This window comes from Bos indicus x Bos taurus, chromosome 4, assembly GCF_003369695.1.
Source record: "Bos indicus x Bos taurus breed Angus x Brahman F1 hybrid chromosome 4, Bos_hybrid_MaternalHap_v2.0, whole genome shotgun sequence".
Lineage (NCBI taxonomy): Eukaryota > Metazoa > Chordata > Mammalia > Artiodactyla > Bovidae > Bos > Bos indicus x Bos taurus.
The window spans coordinates 25,906,304-25,926,416 of NC_040079.1; the positions used below are offsets into that span (position 1 = coordinate 25,906,304).

Sequence of the window (20,113 nt, forward strand, 5' to 3'; positions counted from 1 at the left end):
ACCTTAAGACTAAATCGAGCACCTCACCCCTGCTGAACTCGGCGCTCTAAAAACCTATCAACCCAGATATGCTCGTACCTAAAAGAAACGATTAAACTTCGTATTTAACCAGAGCCCTCCCGCGAGGGTCTATCTCGTTGTGGTTTTTTTTTTTGGGGGGGGGGGGGGGGCGTTGGGAGGGGGACCACGCTGCACATCACGCGGGATCTTAGTTCCTGCGACCGGGGATCTGAACCCGCCCCCTTCAATGGAAACGCGGAGTCCTAACCACTGGACCTCCAGAGAAGTCCCTAGCTCGCTCTAAAACGAGAATTTGCTTCCTTCTAACGTGGCCAAGAAGCGCTGGGCCCCGCGGTGAGGCCCCACAGGTCTCTCGGGCTAACAAGCGGGAAGCCAAAGAACGATCTTAACCGCCCAGAACGGAAGTTCCTGAGCCTTCACACCCGCGGGGAAGTAACTCGGTCACGGACCAAGATGGCGGCGCCCAGTGAGGGGACTTCCTTTACTGCGGGGGTCGAAAAGAATTGGAGTGCGGTTGTTCGCTCTCCAGAAGGGACTCCCCAAAAAGTCCGGCAGCTGATAGATGAGGGAATTGCCCCAGAAGAGGGAGGCGCCGAAGCGTGAGTGCAGCCTGTGTCTGGCGACGGCAAATTGAAGAGGGTTTGGGGGACTCGGAGCAGAGGGGATAGATACCTGGGTCTGTAACTCAGGCGGTGGGGGTGGCTTCGACCCGGGTCTTGAAGAGACTGGGATTACTTCGCCTTGTCGCCTTTAATCTTCTACTCAGGAGATACTGGATCCCACACCGCGGGCGCAATTTTGCCTTAAGCAGATTTTTTCTTTTTTTAAGCGGGGCGGGAGGAAAAAAAAGGACCGCTAACTAAAAATGCGCACCCGATTCCTTTTGGTTGGACTTCTTAACCTTTTTAAAGTCTTAGACACTTTTGGCGGCCTGGTAAAGTTTATGAACACCTCAGAAAGTTATATTTTTCAATACATGAAGTAAATACATAGGATTATAAAAGATACCACTTACTTTGGAATGCAAAGTAAGGAAGTAAAAGATTTAAAAAGTGATGCAGTAAAACGCTTAATTATTAGTAGTAGATATGTTGTCTACTGTAATTTTGAGGTAGTGTTAAGCATAAATGGTATTTCAGAACATACGCAATAACCATAATGTGGTGACAAAATATCTGTGACTTCCATGGTGACGTTTACAGATACTGCTGGTGCTACTGTGTTTTTTTAAATTATCTTCATTCATAATGGAAAGAAATGCATTTCAGTTCAGTTCAGTCGCTCAGTCGTGTCCGACTCTTTGCGACCCCATGAATCGCAGCACGCCAGGCCTCCTTGTCCATCACCAGCTCCCAGAGTTCACCCAAACTCATGTGCATCGAGTCGGTGATGCCATCCAGCCATCTCATCCTTTGTCGTCCCCTTCTCTTCCTGCCCTCAATCCCTCCCAGCATCAGAGTCTTTTCCAATGAGTCAACTCTTCTCATGAGGTGGCCAAAGTATTGGAGTTTCAGCTTTAGCATCAGTCCTTCCAATGAAAACCCAGGAGTTAGAGCTTACTAAAATAAATGTCACTTTTTTCTATCCAGATTTCTGAATCCTCTGAATTTTTTCCAAGATCCAACCTCCCTAAGGCTCTCTGTGACTCTCAGAAGGATTCTTAGAATAAATTACTTTTGAGTTATAGTAATTGATGTAATCTTGAAAGTGAAAGTCGTTCAGTCATGCCCCACTCTTCGCGACCCCATGGACTGTATAGTCCATGGAATTCTCCAGGCCAGACAGTTGGAGTGGGTAGCAGTTCCCTTCTCCAGCGTATCTTCCCAACCCACTGGTGGAACCCAGGTCTCCCACATTGCAGACGGATTCTTTACCAGCTGAGCCACCAGGGACAGCCTGATGTAATCTTACTTTTATTAAAATTACTTTTGTGTAACACAGTTCTTCCCTTTACCCTATCCAGGCTCTGTTGAAGTGCCTTTCATTGATTATAAAAGAATTGTTTTGCTGTTTTTTTCTCCTTGCATTTTTTCATGAAATAGCCTAAAAATCTTTACTTAGATTTAAAATTTCAAATTAGTTCCTTTGGGGGAAAAGTGGGTATCAAGTATCAATCTAGGTAGAAATATAAAAACTTATTTTCTGCTTGTTAAAAGAGTTGAATTTGAAAGGTGGTTCAAGTTGTATAATGGATAGAAGCCTTGAGTCTTGTTTTGTGTTTACAAAAGTTATGCAAAGTGCTGTCAGAGACCAGAGAGTGAGGTAAAACAGTTTACCAGTACAGGATTAGCAGAGCATGGTGGAAGTAGAAATTGCTTGAAACTTAGTTATGGCCAAACTGTAAAGAGATTTGAATGCCAGACTAAAGAATTTGGATTCTGTGAAACTACTGAAAATGTTAAGTAGAGAAGTAAAGTTTAGAAAGTTTGAAATCTAGAGTGGTGTGATTGATATTATGATGTACAGAGAAGCCAGATACAAAATGTTTAGGCAAAGTGATGCCTTGAAAGGATTACCAGTAGTTCTGCCTCTTTATTTTAGGAAGGACACATCTGCCACATTCCAGTCAGTTAATGGATCACCCCAAGCAGAAGAACCTCCGTTGGAATCTACAAGCAAAGAAGCCTTCTTTAGCAGAGTGGAAACATATTCTATATCCTTTTAGGTTCGTGTGAGTTGCATGTTCTCCTGCTGCTGAATTATTGGGTTTTTTTTTTTTTCCAGGAATAAGACCACTTACTCTGATGTTTTAATTTTTAGAATTAAACTTGGTAAGAATTTTTTTTAGGAAAATTAACATCATAAAATATTAAGGGACATTTGGCTTCTAATCTTTTTTTTTTTTTCACAGAAGAGAAAACTAAGAGCCTGAGAGAAAAAGGAATAATAACTGACATTGTATATAGTGTTTTCATGTTTATTATCACATTTGAGCTTCATCTTAAACATATGAAAATAAGTATTCTTAATCTCATTTTGCAAAGAGGAAACAGTTCAGGTAGATTATTTGATTTACCCAGGGTCAACTTGCTAGTAACTGGTAGAACCAGAATTATGGTGTAAGGCTCTTAGTGCTCAAACCTAATATTATTTTAGACTACAGTACATTTCCTGTCTCTTTCAAGATTTTCCTCTGAAAGTTATCCATGGTTGCACAACAAATTATCCTCAGACTTAGTAGCTTAAAACCACAAACACTTATTATCTCACGTTTTCTGTGGATCAGGAATCTAGGTACAGCTTAGCTGAGTCGTATGGTTCAGGGCCTCTCTCAGACTGTTATCAAAGTATTGGCCAGGGCTAGACTAGTAAAGGATCTACTTCTAAGCTCACTCATGTTGTTGGCAAGATTAATTTCTTCATGGCTATTGGACTGAGGGTTTCAGTTCTTTACTGGCTTTTGACTGGAGCTACATGGGCCTCTCACAGGGATAGTTACAACATGGCAGCAGACTTCAGTCAGAGTGAGCAAGCAAGAGAGAGCAAGATAGAAGCTAGATTATTTTTATAACCTAGTCTCAAGCAACATCACATCACTTTTGCTGTTTTCTATTTGCTGCTGCTGCTGCTAAGTTGCTTCAGTCGTGTCTGACTCTGTGCGACCCCATAGACATCCTTCCACCAGGCTCCACCGTCCCTGGGCTTCTCCAGGCAAGAACACTGGAGTGGGTTACCACTTCCGTCTCCAGTGCATGAAAGTGAAAAATAAAAATGAAGTCGCTCAGTCGTATCCGACTCTTCTCGACCCCATGGACTGCAGCCTACCAGGCTCCTCTGTCCGTGGGATTTTCCAGGCAAGAGTACTGGAGTGGGGTGCCATTGCCTTCTCCTATTTGCTAGACTGTTTTTAATTTAAAAGCAATTACAGACTTAATAGAAAAGTTGTACAGGTTACAAAGAACCTTCTTTTGAGTACTTGAAAGTAAGTTGCCAAAGTGACACCTCATGACTCCCAAATATTTCCCACAAACAATGACTTTCTTTTACATAACCACAATGAAATCATCAAAATTGGGAAATTCACATAATAAATTACCACCGTCTAACCCTCACATCATAATCATTCCATCAGTTGTCATCATAACCTTCTTAAGAAGATCCAGTTAAAATCTTCAGTTTTTCTTTGAATTTCATGACCTTGATACTTTTGAAGATGATAGGCCAGTTATTTTATAGAGCGTATCTCAGTTTGCATTTGTCTGATGTTTGGTTATGATGAGACGCAAGTTGTGATGCTGTGTTCTCATTGCATCCTGTCAGGTGGCACATGCTTTTGATATGCCCCTTTACCTGGATGATCATTCTGATCAGTTGATTAAGTGGGTGTTTACTGTTGTAAAATAACTTTTTCCTCCTTTGTAATTAAGCTGTTTTGTGGGAATGTGCTTTGAAACTACGTAAATATAATTCCTTATCAAACTGTATGTAACTTACTTGTTTGTAGTAGCTTGGTCTCTGATTTCCTTTTTTATTCAATGGATTTTAATCCATTACTATTATTATATATTTTGAAATTCCAGGTGCCCCTGATTTGGTGAGTGGGCGGCTTGGCTACAGCACCCCAGGGTGCTCCAACTTCCCCCTCTATGGGGACTCCCTCTTTACTTCGGCTTTGATGCCTTGCCCTGAGCTGTCTCCCTCACCCTCCTGGCTTATTCCTCTGCCTTGCACCCCCTGGTGGCTTTAGGACTAAATTGTTCAGGAAGGAGAAAGTATTTTAACCATCCTTGTACTGCTGTTCCTTGGATTAATTCCTAATATTGATACAGCATTTAAAAATTATTTCATTTTGTTATTTTTTGTTCTCAGTGAATTTAATTTGATTGCCACTTTGATATGATAATTATTTATTTGACCTAAGCTAGTTAAGTGATTCTCTGACTTTTTAAAAAAAATTTATTTAGTTTTTAATTGAAGGATAATTGCTTCACAGAATTTTGTTGTTTCCTTCTTTTATTCTACAGAATTCAAACTCCTTTAACATTTATATCTAGATTCTATTTCTAGCCTTCAGTCCTTTTGCTGCTATTAAAATGTTTTCAATTTCCAATGTCCCTTGTAAAAATACAGAACTTTCCTGCAACTTTCATGTTTTCTCCTTTTTGTGTGTGTGTGCTCTGTAAAACAAGAGCTCCGTAGGTAAACAGAAAAAACCGAGTGTTGAATGTTAAAGATCAATAAATGATTTTATTTTTCCCATACTGTAGATGCTCTTAATGCTCTCGGCCTATTTAAAACACACATACCACCTACACACATTAATATATAACAGTCAAATTTAGGGCAGGGATGAATAATGAATATTTTTAATTTTACTGACTTTATTCTTCAGAAGGTAAAAGCAGCAGTACAGAGGAGTGATAAATATTTCTGTTGTTTGACCTTCACCATCCCCTGTTGCTCAGGCAAATTCGGGTACTTTCGCTAGTGTTTTCAAATCCTTAGAATTTTTTTTTTATTTTATTGTATTTATTTATGGCTGCAGTGGGTCTTCATTGCTGTATGCAGGTTTTCTCTAGTTGTAGCAAGCAGGGGCTACTCTTCGTTGCAGTGCACAGGCTTGTCATTGTGGTGGCTTCCGTTGCAGAGCACGGGCTCTTGGGTACTCGGGCTTCAGTAGTTGTGGACCTCGGGCTTAGTTGCTCTATAGCATGTGAGATCTTCTTGGACCAGGGGTCAAACCTGTGTCTCCATCATTGGCAGATGGACTCCCAAACACTAGACCACCAAGGCTGCTGCTGCTGCTGCTAAGTTGCTTCAGTCGCCTCCGACTCTGTGTGACCCCATAGACGGCAGCCCACCAGGCTCCCCCGTCCCTGGGATTCTCCAGGCAAGAACACTGGAGTGGGTTGCCATTTCCTTCTCCAGTGCGTGAAAGTGAAAAGTGAAAGTGAAGTCACTCAGTTGTGTCCGACTCTTAGCGACCCCATGGACTGCAGCCTACCAGGCTCCTCCATCCATGGGATTCTCCAGGCAAGAGTACTGGAGTGGGGTGCCATTGCCTTCTCCGACTCCATCCCACAACTGATAATAAAAAACATTTTAAGCATATAAAATATATAGGGCTTCCCATAGCTTTCCCTCTGAATGTGTTTATTCCTAACTATACTAAGAGTGAATTAAAGTTTTCATTTCTGACTTACTCATTTTAATGTAGTCATGTTTTTCTTAACATGAATACTCTCTGAAATGGGCAGGCAAGCCCTCTGAGCTGTCTCCACTGGTCTGTGCAAAATACGGCTGGGTCACAGTTGAATGTGATATGCTGAAGTGCTCCAGCTGTCAGGCTTTCCTCTGTGCCACTTTACAACCAGCTTTTGATTTTGACAGATGTAAGTATAAAGTACAAATTACGTTTTTCTCCAAGTTCAAAAGATATCTATGCTAGCTTTTCTGAAAAGACTAGCCACTTGTGTTTGATCAAAGAATGTATCCTTCTATATATAACAAGGTAAATTTGTGATTTTCTTCACCTTAATTATTAGCTTCAGTCATTACTTTTTTTTTTAAAGCTCAGCTACTTTAGAGTGAACCTGTCTGTATGCATTCTGGGAAACTAGCAGCAGTATGTTTATGTTAGGATTCTGAAATTTATACTTTAGGCTCAGAAACAGGGCATTAATGAAGGCTCACATTTTTTAATGATCTGCCTTATAAAGATACATAATAGCTCCTTGTTAACTGGTCTTAGAATCTTGATTTAAAACTTGTGACAAATATTAAGATGATGCAGTTACTAATATTTCATATCTTTAAAAATTGCCTTAGTTATTTTTATTTTTAGTTGTATCTATACTCTTAAAAGCTCTTGGCCATTGGATTTTGAATCTGTGATAGTGTTTTTTAAGGCATTGTTACCTGTATGGGTTTCAGATAAGGAGCGATGTGCTGAGCTGAAGAAAGCCTTATGTACTGCCCATGAGAAGTTCTGTTTCTGGCCAGACAGCCCCTCTCCAGGTACTTATTCCCAGCATTTCCCCATTATCATCTCTTTGGTCATTGCATTTCTAGTATTGTCTATTTCTTTGTAAAAATCTAGTCTTTGAAGTTTCTCTTTCCTCCTTTCTATTTGTGCTTTACAAGAAGCACTGACATTAATTTATTCTTACGTCATTATTTTATTAAATGCATTTGACATGACAGAGATTAAACTATGCCTACGTTATCCTGTTTAATCCTTGCAGGGGCCCTGGGAGGTAGATATTATCAATCTGATTCTTAGGTAAGGAAACTGAGAATCAGAAATCTTAAAACCAACTAGTGAGGAGCCATAACAGTGGTTTTATCTGATTTCAAACTCTGCCTTTCTTACGTAGCAAACCAGCCCCATGTTCTACCCAGGCCTCCTGGTACACTAATGGCATTAATGGTGGCAGATAACAGGTTCATTTGCTAAGGAAGACTCACAGGACTGCACATGAGAGTGATTATAAATCTCCAGTTTATGACAGTAAAACAGCACAATGTATCAGTAGCACTGAAGTGAAGGTATCACAGGGGCTTCTCAGGTGGCCCAGCGGTAAAGAACCCACCTGCATACAGGAGACTCCAGAGACGAGCCCTGGGTTGGGAAGATCCCCCGGAGGAGGAAATGGCAACTCACTCCCATATTCTTGCCTGGAAAAATCCCATGAACAGAGGAATCTGGCAGGCTACAGTCCATGGGTCACAAAAGAGTCGGACATGACTTAGTGACCAAACAACAACAACAAAGGCTATCACAGCCAAGGACTCCCCCGCCATAAGGAGTATGGAGAGGCCAGGTGCAGGCTCCTCTCGAGCTTCCCGTGGAAGAGCTGTGGCAGTACGCCCTTTCTCTTGAATCAGAAACCACTCATGTGTGCATAAAGCTCTTCAAAACAAGGGAGCCCAAAATGTAGTCTCAAGTGGTACTTGTTTATATTTTGCTGGTCTCGGAGGCATATTGTTGAGTAAAGCCTCAAGAGCACAGCCTTCTGGGGGACTCACCAAGACCAGAGACAAAACTCTTTGGACCCATAGAAAGTGTCTCTTTGTTTTATTTTTAACTTTTTAAGTAATTTCTAAAATTTTAGTGTTTCAAGTATTAAAAAAATGTAAATAGTAATATAAGAAGCATCTCTGTATCTACCACTCAACCTCACCAATTACTACATTTTGCTACCCTTGTAAACACCCACCTTGCATTCTTTCTGTTGATCAGGAAGAATTACAAATACAGCTGTGTAGTCCTCCCCAGCCTCATTCCCTGCCTCCCTGTCCTGCAATAACTACTATCGTGAATTTAGTGACCATGATTTGTTACATGGTTTCTGTATCGACAACATTTTCAAGTATCTAGAGGCAGTGTATATGGTACTATTTATTTGTTTTACATTTTTCTATAAATGTTATCATTCTGTATATATTCTACAACCTATCCTTCATAGGGGGAGTCAGCTTTTTTGAAATTAATCCATGTTGGCATATGTAGCAGGCTTGAAGCTTTATAGTTGGTAGAACCATCTAAAATGTTAATCTGAGAGCTGAGGAATAGTGTTTATCTAGTTGATTCTCCCTTTGGGAACACTGGCTTATTCATTTTAGAACCTCCTGTCAGACCCTCTTTCTACATTATTGTTGTGTGTGACTGTAACTTGAACACCCTTTTCACCAAGTTACATGTCATCACAGGTGTTAATCAAGCTTTCATTCTTGGTACACTTCCTACTTACTCTAGCATAGTGGCTCTTTCTCTGCTTACACAGATTTTGAGCTTTTGGATGTACAGATTAATGTTTTTAATCAAATTTGGGAAGTTTTCAGATCATATTTCTTCAAATATTGTTCCTGCCCCTTCTGGGTCTTCCATTATGCAGCTGTTGGTGTGCTTGATCAGGTCCCACAGGCCTCTGTTCATTTTCCTTCATTCCACATGGATGCTCCTTCTCTCCATCCTTGTGCCACTGATATCTTAGAGGGATTACTACTTCAGATCACCCCACTGTCTGCTAAGCTTATTTCTTTGCATCTAGGCTAACCCCTTAGTCTCTAAACTAGTGCATATATTCTATATATTTTTCCTTTAAAAAAATCTTCCAGTAGTTTCTCATCAACATACATTAATAAAATTATGGCCTGACTGCTGTCTATACTTTAACCTTCTCTTCGACTCAGCTCCCCAGAGGAATAGTGTGTTCCAAGTCTGAGAAACTATTTAAAATTCCCCACACATGCTGTCCCTTAGGGCTTTACTTTTACACATTGTTGTTGGTCTTTCCAGTTCAGCTAAGACCTGACTACTTCTGATAAACCTTTCCTGAGACTCTGCTTTCTAAATATAATCACAGGGACTTCCCTGGTGGTCCATTGGTTAAGACTCCACACTCCCAATGCAGAGGGTACAGGTTCAATCCCTGGTCAGGGAACTAAGATCCTGCATGCCCCACAGTGCAGCCAAAAAATAAAACAATCACAAAAGTATCATCCCAGCCCTATCCAAAAAAAATCGGTAATTTCTTAATATCATCAAATATCATCCATTTTACATTTCCCCTGCTGCCCTATGCATGCTTTCTTCTTAAAAGTAATTTGCACCAGTATATCTTCAGTTTACTATTTCCACAGATCGATTTGGAATGTTGCCATTGGATGAGCCCACTGTTCTTGTTAGTGAATTCCTAGATCGTTTTCAAAGCCTTTGTCACTTGGACCTCCAGCTTCCTTCCTTGAGGCCAGAGGACTTAAAAACTATGGTGAGTTTTTCTTGGCTAGCATGCAGTGGCCTTCAGTTGTCACCAGCATGAAGCATTTCTTTTAATGACCAGAGGATGAAGATAGCTAAGAAGAGAACTACTTGTTTGTCTCTCAGCTGACCTTTTCCAATCTCTACTGGAAAGGTGACTTGAGGGTTTAAATAAATGAGTTCTATTTACACTTTTAGATATGATGCTCTAAGTGGCATAAATTCAATTTTATCTCAATTTGTTACTTAACAGAAGATACTGAAATGTGGCTTCATATGGCTTATTGCATACCATTTTCCAAGGAAAGTGTTAGAAAAGTTATAAACTCCCTTCTCCCTTGTAAACAGAAATTTTGAAATGCTTTGGCCCATCTGTACTTTGAACATTTACTGTCCCGTTTGTCATCGTGTGATTATTCTATCAAGACAGACTTTAAGGAAATAGAAGCTATTATTTTGTTTCTTCAATTGAGAAGCTGTTATGTATTTTAGCATCAGACTATAAACATCTGATGCCTGTTATAAATGTCCATTTGTCCCTAGCCAAGGCAAATTTTATTCACTGTGTCATGGTTCTGTATTATTCTTGGAACAAAAGTAAAGATTCTGGCAAGCTCTTCTGTTGTGTCAAAAGCAAATTCAGGGCTTCCTTGGTGGCTCAGAGAGAAAGAATCCACCTGCTAATGCAAGAAATACAGGTTTGATCCATGGTCCAGGAAGATCCCACATGACGTGCAATAGTTAAGCCCACGTGCCACAACTATTGAGCCTATGCTGTAGAACCCAGGAGCCACAACTATCGTGAGCCTACATGCTTTAACAACTGAAGCCCACATGCCATGGAGCCCGTGCTCCACATCAAGAGAAGCCACTGCAGTGAGCAGCCGGCACACTGCAACTAGAGAGAAGCCCAGGAAGCAACAAAGGCCCAGCACATCCAAAAATAAAGTAAATTCAGTGTCAGGGCAAGATATAAGTGATAGTCGTTACTTGGTTTACAGATTTCAGAGAAAATATGGAGTTGGTAATTTGAAAGCAAGTTGGTACTAAGAAAAGATGAGGTAGTTCCAGGAAAACTGTTCCCTTTCTCACAGCAGACCCCGGGCAGGTCACGAAGTGCCTGTGGATACCTTAGCCTCTGCTAGAAGTAAGTCTACCTGAGTGAAGAGAATTGTCTTTGTGTTTATCATTTTTTCCATGACTTTTGCCTTGTACCATCTAGATGCATCATTATCTATGGCTTCTGTTCATGGTGGTTGAAATTTGTGTAAGTCTTTCATGTTGGTTCCTTTGTAGTGCTTGACAGAAGACAAGATCAGTCTTCTCCTGCACCTGCTTGAAGATGAACTTGATCACCGGACTGATGAGAGAAAAACTGCAACCAAATTAGGCTCAGACATCCAAGTGCACGTCACTGCCTGTATTCTCTCTGTGTGTGGCTGGGCGTGTAGGTTAGCGAATGTGCCTGGGGACATAAACCGTGATGACACTATATACCCATGTATATCAGTTACTCTTAACATTTGTAGATCACGTGGTATTTGTGTGAGAAAGGCAGTGACAGAGAAAACCTAAGTGGGTGGAAGAGGGATAGTAAGAATTAGCAACCAAACCAGAATGAGAACTCAGGAATTCGTGAACACACCTGAACTTTGTTTCTTTTACTGTCACTTCCCAGTAGGAAATTTGTGTTCCTGTAAACAGTGAAGCTCCTTTCCAGTTTTAGAAAGGAAAAATCAGTTTAATTGATGAAATCTACCAAGGAAGCACCAGCTGAATCCTCTAGGCCCCAACTTGGTGTTTCCATTCCAGCTGCTCAGTTTGGCACAGAATCCTTCTGAGACAAGACTGTCAGACCAATTTTGATTTACTTTAAATATGCTTTCTTTGGTACATTAAGGACTATTCTTTTATAGGGAAAAACTTTTAAAAGGGACATGAGAAATTTATAAAACATATCTTTAAAATGGGGCTTCCCTGGTGGTTCAGACAGTAAACAATCTGCCTGTAACACAGGAGATCTGGATTTGATCCCTGGGTCGGGAAGATCCCCTGGAGAAGGGAATGCCTACCCATTCCAGTATTCTTGCCTGGAGAATCCCATGGACAGAGGATCCTGGCAGGTTACAATCCATGGCATCACAGAGAGTCGGACACAACTGAGTGACTTAACACTTTCATCTTTAAAATAATCTTGCCATAGACGGCACACTAAGACCCCTAGATCTTCCTATAGGAAATTCATAACAGGTGATGAAGTTAGGTGCTGAGATTGGAGGATAGGGGCCCTGAGAGGAGGTGGTCCCCAGGCCATTGGACCGCCCAGAGATTTGTTTGATGAGATGGAACATACTCACAAATCATCATGCTTAGTCCCTTGGCAGTGTTACCTTCTGAGGAAACCCACTCTCTTTTCTTTTCTCACATAGTTCTTTGTTGGAACCCATGCAGCTCTCCCTGATAACTTGTTCACAGTGTATGAGGAAGGTGGGGCTCTGGGGCTTTCAGCAGATCGAGTCGTCCATGACCGACCTGGATGCTTCCTTGGGCCTGACCCCTTCCCCCGTCCCGGGATCTGAGGGCCGGCCAGAGCGCTCCCCTCTGGTGCCCGAGTCTCCTCGCAGGATGGTGACTCGGAGCCAGGATACCATCTTTTCCCCAGGCTCAGAGCAGGTATAGACTCCTTTGGCTTGTTTGGGGTGGACTTTTTAAAAACATCATTCTTACCAAAAATGTTGATGAAAAATTGGATATTAACTTAGATTAATTGATCAGAATACCATAGAATGGTTTTATTCATTAGTTGCACTGGAGATGCTAAATTCATTATTGTGTATGGAAATCTGTTATTCTTTGAAGAGTTCGGTTACATAGTTCAGAAACTAAATTTTATAGTTTTTAAAATGTTAAAAAAAATAAATGTTAGCTTTCACATACTTCTAGAAATATTTCTCCTGACCATAGTCATTAATTTCATTGTCCAACATCTCCCCTTTCCTTCAGGCTGAAAAGAGCCCAGGTCCCATCGTCTCCAGAACTCGGAGTGGGGACTCCTCCAGTCCTGTGGACCGTCCAGAGCTGGAGGCTGCTAGCCCTGCCACCAGAACCCGCCCAGTGACCCGCAGTATGGGAACAGGAGACAGCGCCGGCCTGGAAGTGCCATCTAGTCCTCTTCGAAAAGCCAAACGGGCTCGCCTCTGCTCCTCCAGCAGCTTGGTGAGCCCACCTGCATGCTTGGAGGTCCCTGAGCACGGCCGCATGCGAGCCCTCACCGTGTATACAGCGTGGAGAAGCAGGCGCGAGCCGAGCCTGGTCCTGCGGCTGTAGGAGGCTGTGGGAATAAGTTTAAAGATGGGACAGTTGGGTGACTAGAGAGGGGAATAAAAATTCAGGGTTTTGCCTTTTGTTTCTTTGGGATGGCTACTGGAGACATGATAAATTTGTCTAGCCCAAGGGACAGTAGTGAGAAAGGGGAACAGACCTGATAAGTTGTGGTTTAACACAAAGGGAGTGAAGGGATTTTTAAAATGAGAGGGAAGTAGATGGGCAGAGTTTAAAGGAGAACATAAAACTAGAAATGTGAGCGTCATGAGATTCTGAATTTTATGACTTAGAGCAGCGCCTCCCTGAACTTACACAGTGTCTGCCCTTCTTTAACACTGACTGCTCTGCCTCCTTCCTCAGGACGCCTCTTCCCGAAGCTTCTTTGATCCCACGTCTCAGCATAGAGACTGGTGCCCTTGGGTGAACATCACACTCGGCAAAGAAACCAAGGAGAATGGTGGCACGGAGGTGGATGCCAGCACTCCGGCAGAGCCAGGCTGGAAGGCAGTGCTGAACATCCTCTTGGCCCACAAACAGTCTAACCAGCCCGCTGAAACCGACTCCATGGTGAGATAAGCCGTTGCCCTGATCATGTGCAGCGCTTGCTGTTTATGAGATGAGAAGAGGCTGTTCCTATAATTAGCACCCTGCCTGCCCTCAGTTTTCGCAAGTCAAGATGGACTCAGTCTGGGTTCATCCTAGAGAACAAACACGGGACTGGTTCAGTGTTTCTGCAGTTTAGCATTTGGCATTCCACCAAATTCTGATAAATACTTTGTCTTTTCTACTTAGATGACTCGAAGTAGAAAAGAGAGAGAGAAACAGCAAGAGGTAACAGGCCGCTGCTCCAGCCTCGTGTTGCAGAGCAGCTGCTTTTTCCACCTGAGTTGCTGTCTCTTGGACTTGGAGCCCTGGCCCGTTAACGTAGCTGTCTGCACGGAGCTCTGTGCTCTGCTACCATGAGCACAACTTCATTCCTCATGGCGGGCACCTTACTTTGCCTGTGTTCCGAGGCCCCAGGCTTGTGTACTGACCCTCAGCTGCCATCACACGAATGACTGCTGCTGGTTCCGCTTGTGGGTAAAAGCAAACCAGTCACGAAAGCTGAGAAAGCAACTCAAGCATTTGCTCTATGCCAAATATGGAAGCGAGAGGACGGTGGGCATTAAGGAATCATTAAAACTGCATTCTCTTTCCTTTGCTGGCTCATTTCCAAATTTGCCATGTCACCTGCTTGATACAAATATAGTAATTTCTGACTTCTGTTCCCTCCAAGGACAAAGTAAAATAATACTTGCCAGCAGCTGTTTATCAGAAGCATTCCCAGATTCATGGTTTTGTAGGGTTATAGGATTCCACTGGAGGGAGCTGCTGTGATGCTAAAAGCTCAAGAATGTACATTCATACCCTTAGTAAATATGCAGGTGATGGTTTTCCAAGTTTTTGCCAAAAAAAATTAAAAACCCTGCATTTTTCCAGTTTAAAACCTTGGAAATACATAAAGCAATCTGAAGACAAATGTTTTGGCCCACCTTGCAAATGGGAGAGATTAGGTCTGTCTTTGCATGAGTTCTTTTGCCTGGATCCTCATGAAAAAATGTATGGCAGTTCTAATTAACTCCCCTCTGTCACTGTTATGCTAACTGGAAACCCCACGGGGCTTTTTTTTTTTGGTAGTGGGAAAATTTGGCCTTATAAGTGGCCCTGAGTTCCAGGAGTTTGAAGGTCTGTTTTGGCAACTTGTCTGTTAAGATTCCCCACAGCTGTTGTGTGACTGGGAATTATAAAATTTAAGAGGCTCTCCTGTAAAGGATCTTGAAGCTAGAAAAAAGTTTACACTGTTTTCCAACTTAAATTTCTTTCAATTTTGTCACTGTATTAACTAAATTGCCCTCAGTCACGAGTAAGAGTTCAAACTTTGCCCTCCTAGAGCTTTATTAAGACATTCAGCCACAGAGGATAAGGAAACAGTGAAAATGTCATCTTCTGTCAGACGTTGGAGGGAACTTTGTGGGTTATCTTGTTAGATGTGTTTGTGCTCTCACCGAGACCCTGTGCTCATCTGTGACTCTCCAAGGCAGAGGGAACCAAGTGTTCTGCTTCCCTGAGAACTTTTATCTTTCAGTGAACTGTTTTGTCTCCCTGTAACACCATTTCTCAGAATCTCAGATCACTTCGCAGGCATGATCAAGTGGCAGTGAGATTCTTCCTATTATTAGCTCTGCTGGCGAAAACAGGAAACTGAGAAGGCCAAGGTCATAGCTTAAACTCTTCAGAGTCATTTAACTTTGTTTCATTCCTCAACCTTAGATTATTCCATGAGTACCAGCTAGGCATCTTATGAATATGAATCCTTGTTCACAGGGCCAGTTCAGCATCACAGATGAGAAGTCAGTGCAAAGTGTGTGGTGCTACACTGATGGCGGGTCACACGTGTCATGCTCTCTCTCATACAAAGATGAGGACACATGCGGATGCTTGGAGGAGGACATAAGCCGTATTGTTGAAGCGCCGAGTGTGTTAGCAGTGGTATCACAGCAGACTCAAGCTGTTTGATTCTTAGTCCAGCTTTTAGCTACCCAATCCAGTATTCTTGGGCTTTCCTTGTGGCTCAGCTGGTAAAGAATCCTCTTTGAATGCGGGAGACCTGGGTTTGACCCCTGGATTGGGAAGATCCCTTGGAGAAGGGAAAGGCTACCCACTCCGATATTCTGGCCTAGAGAATTCCGTGGACTGTATAGTGCAGGGGTCGCAAAGAGGCAGACATGACTGAGCGATTTTCACTTTCACTTTGTGTATAGCACTGTATACAATTAACTTGTTTTATTTACTCCTAGACATATCTAGATCATCGTGGGAGAAATTTACAGACCACATCTTAAAGCTATTACCCTTTGTCTCTGTAAAGGAATTTAATCTCTAATAATGAACTTTTCTATCTACAGAGTCTCTCTGAGAAATCAAGGAAGGTATTCCGAATATTCCGGCAGTGGGAATCTCTGTGCTCATCCTGAAGATATCCCAGCCCTTCCTGCAGAGAAGTGGAATGAGTGGCTTTGAAAAATAAAGCCTAAATTCCTTTTTGAGCAGCTGATGCTAAGGTTTTCTCCATTCTGGTTTAATCACGAGGAGCCCCTGCCCTTGCGGACGTGTGTCACCACCTGCATCTGACAGGAGGAAATCTGTTTGCAGCACAGGGATGCGGGCAGGAGAGGTGGGGCGAGCCTGGCTCTAGCAAAGGAGTGCACGATTCCAGAACTCCAGAGAGGACCCCAGCCTTGAGCGGGTTTCGTGTCTGAGGTCGGGGCAGTGTTTTGAAGACTCTTATGTCCCAGGAATATGTAAGTGTGTGTTAATAAAACATTTGTTAAGATTCTTACAGTTGGAGAACTATTTTCCTCCTTGTCTAATGGGCTGATATAAAGGAAGCTGAGACTGAGAAAACTACTACAGTGGAGCAGTAAACAAAGCCAAAATTTTAGTTTTCAGATTGGCTGCAAAGCCTGGAGTTTATCTGTGGTTCTAGTCAAAGAGGTATTCCTGAACAGAGACAAGACATTGTCTCCTGCATCACCAGACCTCCTGATGCGTTATAGTGAATGGTAAGCTCATGGCTTTCTCCCTTCACTTGATAATAACGAGAATGAGAGATGCCGAAGGGAGGAAGGCTCTTCAAAAGACCCCCTCCATGCAAGGCTCCCTGCGTGGGGCTCCCCAGGGCTCTTTCACTGCTGGTGGGGAGTTGTCTCCAGGGTGGAGAAGTTGACCCTGACCTGCCCCAACTAAAGAGACTACCCACCGAGAGAGCAACCATGAAGGAAACTAGGTATTCTGCCAGATGTCATATTTTCTTTTAGTAGCTGCAGTAGGTTGGTTTTATAACTCACTTCTTTTATACTGAAGTATTCTAGGAACATAGTATGTAATATAATACTCCACCCATGCTAAACTTTATATCTCTAAAATAAAAAATTTTTTTCTATGTATTGCTCCCAACAAAATAAACCCTTAATATCATCTAATACTCAGTCCATATACAAAATTTCCAGTTGTTCCCAAAATGTCCTTTACATTTGATTTGTCCATAGCAGTATCCAATTCAAAAAATAATGGATTGCATAAATCTCTTTAGTCTAAAGGACAGCCCCCTTTTTTTCATGTATGTTAGATTTTAAATCTGTTATTTTTTTCAATCCTGACTTTCAAAGAGGGTACATAGCGTTGAATTTGCTCTTAAGCTTCCATCAGTGGGTAAGACTGGTAGAGGTTGCTTCCAAGTTATTTTTCTAGGGGCACTCCTTTGCCTTTGGCACTGATGAATGGCTTGACTGTTCATTCTCCATGGTCCCCTTAGAGTTTGGTTAACAGGTAACTTTGTAATGTTCTAGTAATGAGACTTCTGGCCTAGGATGGGAAGCCATCTGCTGACTAGTGACTGTAGAAGTCTGCTCACTAGAAGCTCATCGCCTCTAGGTCACAATTTCTTAAGGAATAGTGTTGAGACATTAACACAAGGTATTCAAATGGACTACAAGCCTAAGTTTCAGATTATAATAATGTGGGTATTTCTTTTGAGTCTTTATATTATAATTTTAATTTATACCTCCCACCAAAAAAAGATTTTTACTCTTCTTTAAAATAGAGTTCCATACTATTTTTGGCTTTGTGGGATTTTTTAAAATTACAAATGGAAGCAAATTTTGGATAGACTTGATATCATTTAAGAAACTTAAGTCTCGTGTGTGTGGCACTGTCCAAGCCCTTATATAACAAGCGTGAGTGATCACCTGGTTTCCACCCTCAAGAAGTTCCACCCTCCAAGTCCAGCCTGGAAGATATATGTGTACATAAATGTTACACAAGACAAAGAGTGATAAACAGAGTATAAAATAAGTTAATTCTCATCTATGGACTATATGGAATTGGAGAGAAATTGGGGGAAGGTGTGGATTTGGGCTGAGCCTAAAAGATGAGTTGGAGATGTAGGCTGTATGAGAACAGGGACCTTGTCTGTCTTGTTTTATCATCTCAACACTTAAAACTGCCCTGCACATGGTGGACACTTAATGAAAAAAGGATATTTGAGGCTTAAGGAACATTGAACAAAGGAGCAGAATTTCCTATGTTCCTGAAAGAGCAGGTGTTCTGCCGTGACAAGACCTTTGCATTGAGTAGAAGAGAACAGCTGAAAGAATGCAGTCTGGGCCAGTTTGAAGTCTCATGTTATACTGAGGCAGTTCTGTGGGAAGAGAAGCCGTGGAAGAATGTTTTGAGCAGGGAAGTGACGTTTCTGCTCAGGAGGACAATCCTGGTGTGTGTAGCGCATGCACTAAGGGAGACGGGAATCTGAGGGCCGTGTGATGGCTGGGAAAATGGGTGCTTGGATAGAAGTGTCAGTGGTGACTTCAGCCTTGCTTTGGGGTGAAGAAGATGGGAGGAGTCACGGATGGCCCTGAGGTTTGTGGCCTGCCCTATCAAGGCAGAGAGCTCAGGTGTGGAGGGAAGACAGTCGTTTTATTTTTAAACATTGTGAGTTCAGTTATGTAAAAAGACCTGTCTGGAAATGGTGTTTTAGAGGTCAGGAGAGTTCAGTGCACTAGTCAAGGATCATTGTTTCAAATGCTCAGAATATGTAGACGCTAAAGCCGCATATAGTGATACTGTCACCCTTATCACCTCACAAGGACCTTAATGCCAGCCTATTTGTTTTGGTTGTGCCACATCACCAACTGAGATCTCCGTCCTCCAATTAGGATTGAACCCAGGCCATGGCATTGCAAGCCTGGAAACCTCACCACTAGGCCACCAGGGAACTCTCAGTGCCAGCTTGTTTAACTATGTGCCTGTGCCTGAGGGCTTGAGGCTGCCTGTCAAGTTTCTGGTGAATATGCTACTAGACTGGATGAGTATACTTTCAAATAGTAGTGTGTGGTCTCAGATGGGGTGATGATTAATTTTATGTGTCAGTTTAACTGGTTAATGGATAGCTGGTAAAACATTATCTCTAGGGACTTCCTTGGTGATCCACTGGTTAAGAATCTGCCTTCCAAGCAGAGGACACCGTTTAGATCTCTGATTGGGGAACTAAGATCCCACATGCCATGTGTGCAACTAAGCCAAAGTACCACAGCTACTGAGTCCACACGCCACAATGAAGATCCAGCACAGCCAAAAATAATATTATTTTCCGATAATATTATATTATCAGCCTGTGAGGGTGTTTGCAAAACAGATTAGCGTTTGAGTTGGTAAACTCAGTAAAGAAGATCACCCTTACCAATGCAAGTGGGCATCACCCACTGAGAGCCTGAGCAGAACGAAAAGGCTAAGGAAAGGCGAATTTGCTCTCTTTGTGGGCTGGAACCTCTGTCTTCTCCTGCCCTGGAACATTGGGGCTCCTGGTTCTTGGGCCTTTGGAGCTGGACTGGGACTCCACCACTGGCTTTCCTGGGCCTCCAAGCTTGCATGTGGTTGGTAATAGGATTTCTCAGTCTCTGTGATCATGTGAGCCACATCCCATAATAATTCTTTCTTTGTATGTACTCTATTGATTCTCTTTCTCTGGAGACTGCTGACTGATAAAGATGAGTGTGAACTTACGAGCTTCATCTTCCAAAGCATTTGATTTCTTTCACACACTAGGACTCCACTTCAAGTTATTATTCATTCTTGTGGGTTGTTCCCCTAGAAATGTTTGGTTTGACGTTTCTGGTAACCCATTTTTCCTTGTTTGATTCTTTATTTGAAAGAAAAAAAATTATTTCACTTGGCAGACCCTTTTAAAGATGGAAATTGCTATCTTAAAGATAGCATTATAAATCATCATTGTAAAGAATTTCCCCGCTTATACCTAGCCAAACTAGGTAGCTTACAGAGGTACCATATAATCTCTGTGTTATCTACTGCTGGCTTTCTCATAGGTAAATAGAATTACCAACACCTTCTTCTCTCCCTCCCAGGTCAGAACCTTTTGCAGTCTGGGTCCCAGGGGTCAAGGCAGATGGTACCTTGAAGACCCCCAGCTGTTCAAGTCTATTCAGACTTCCTAGTTTGGCCAGGCCTGCC

The 20,113-nt window shown here is 42.2% G+C and overlaps 1 protein-coding gene across 1 annotated transcript; it reads left to right on the top strand.

Annotated features, from left to right (window-relative positions):
- Nucleotides 1-243: 243 nt before the first annotated feature.
- Nucleotides 244-16,435, top strand: ZC3HC1 (zinc finger C3HC-type containing 1). The gene is made up of 10 exons (XM_027539004.1): nt 244-620; nt 2,563-2,674; nt 6,203-6,353; nt 6,895-6,978; nt 9,607-9,734; nt 11,021-11,175; nt 12,154-12,397; nt 12,728-12,940; nt 13,409-13,615; nt 15,994-16,435. Exons 1-10 carry the CDS (start codon nt 475-477, stop codon nt 16,060-16,062), a joined length of 1,509 nt encoding a protein of 502 aa, XP_027394805.1. The 5' UTR covers nt 244-474; the 3' UTR covers nt 16,063-16,435.
- Nucleotides 16,436-20,113: the final 3,678 nt, after the last annotated feature.

Coding starts and splice junctions, on each gene's coding strand:
- ZC3HC1 (XM_027539004.1), top strand. CDS start 475: ATGGCGGCGCCCAGTGAGGGGACTTCCTTTACTGCGGGGGTCGAAAAG. Junction 6,354..6,894: donor AGCTTTTGATTTTGACAGAT/GTAAGTATAAAG, acceptor TATGGGTTTCAG/ATAAGGAGCGATGTGCTGAG. Junction 6,979..9,606: donor GCCAGACAGCCCCTCTCCAG/GTACTTATTCCC, acceptor CTATTTCCACAG/ATCGATTTGGAATGTTGCCA.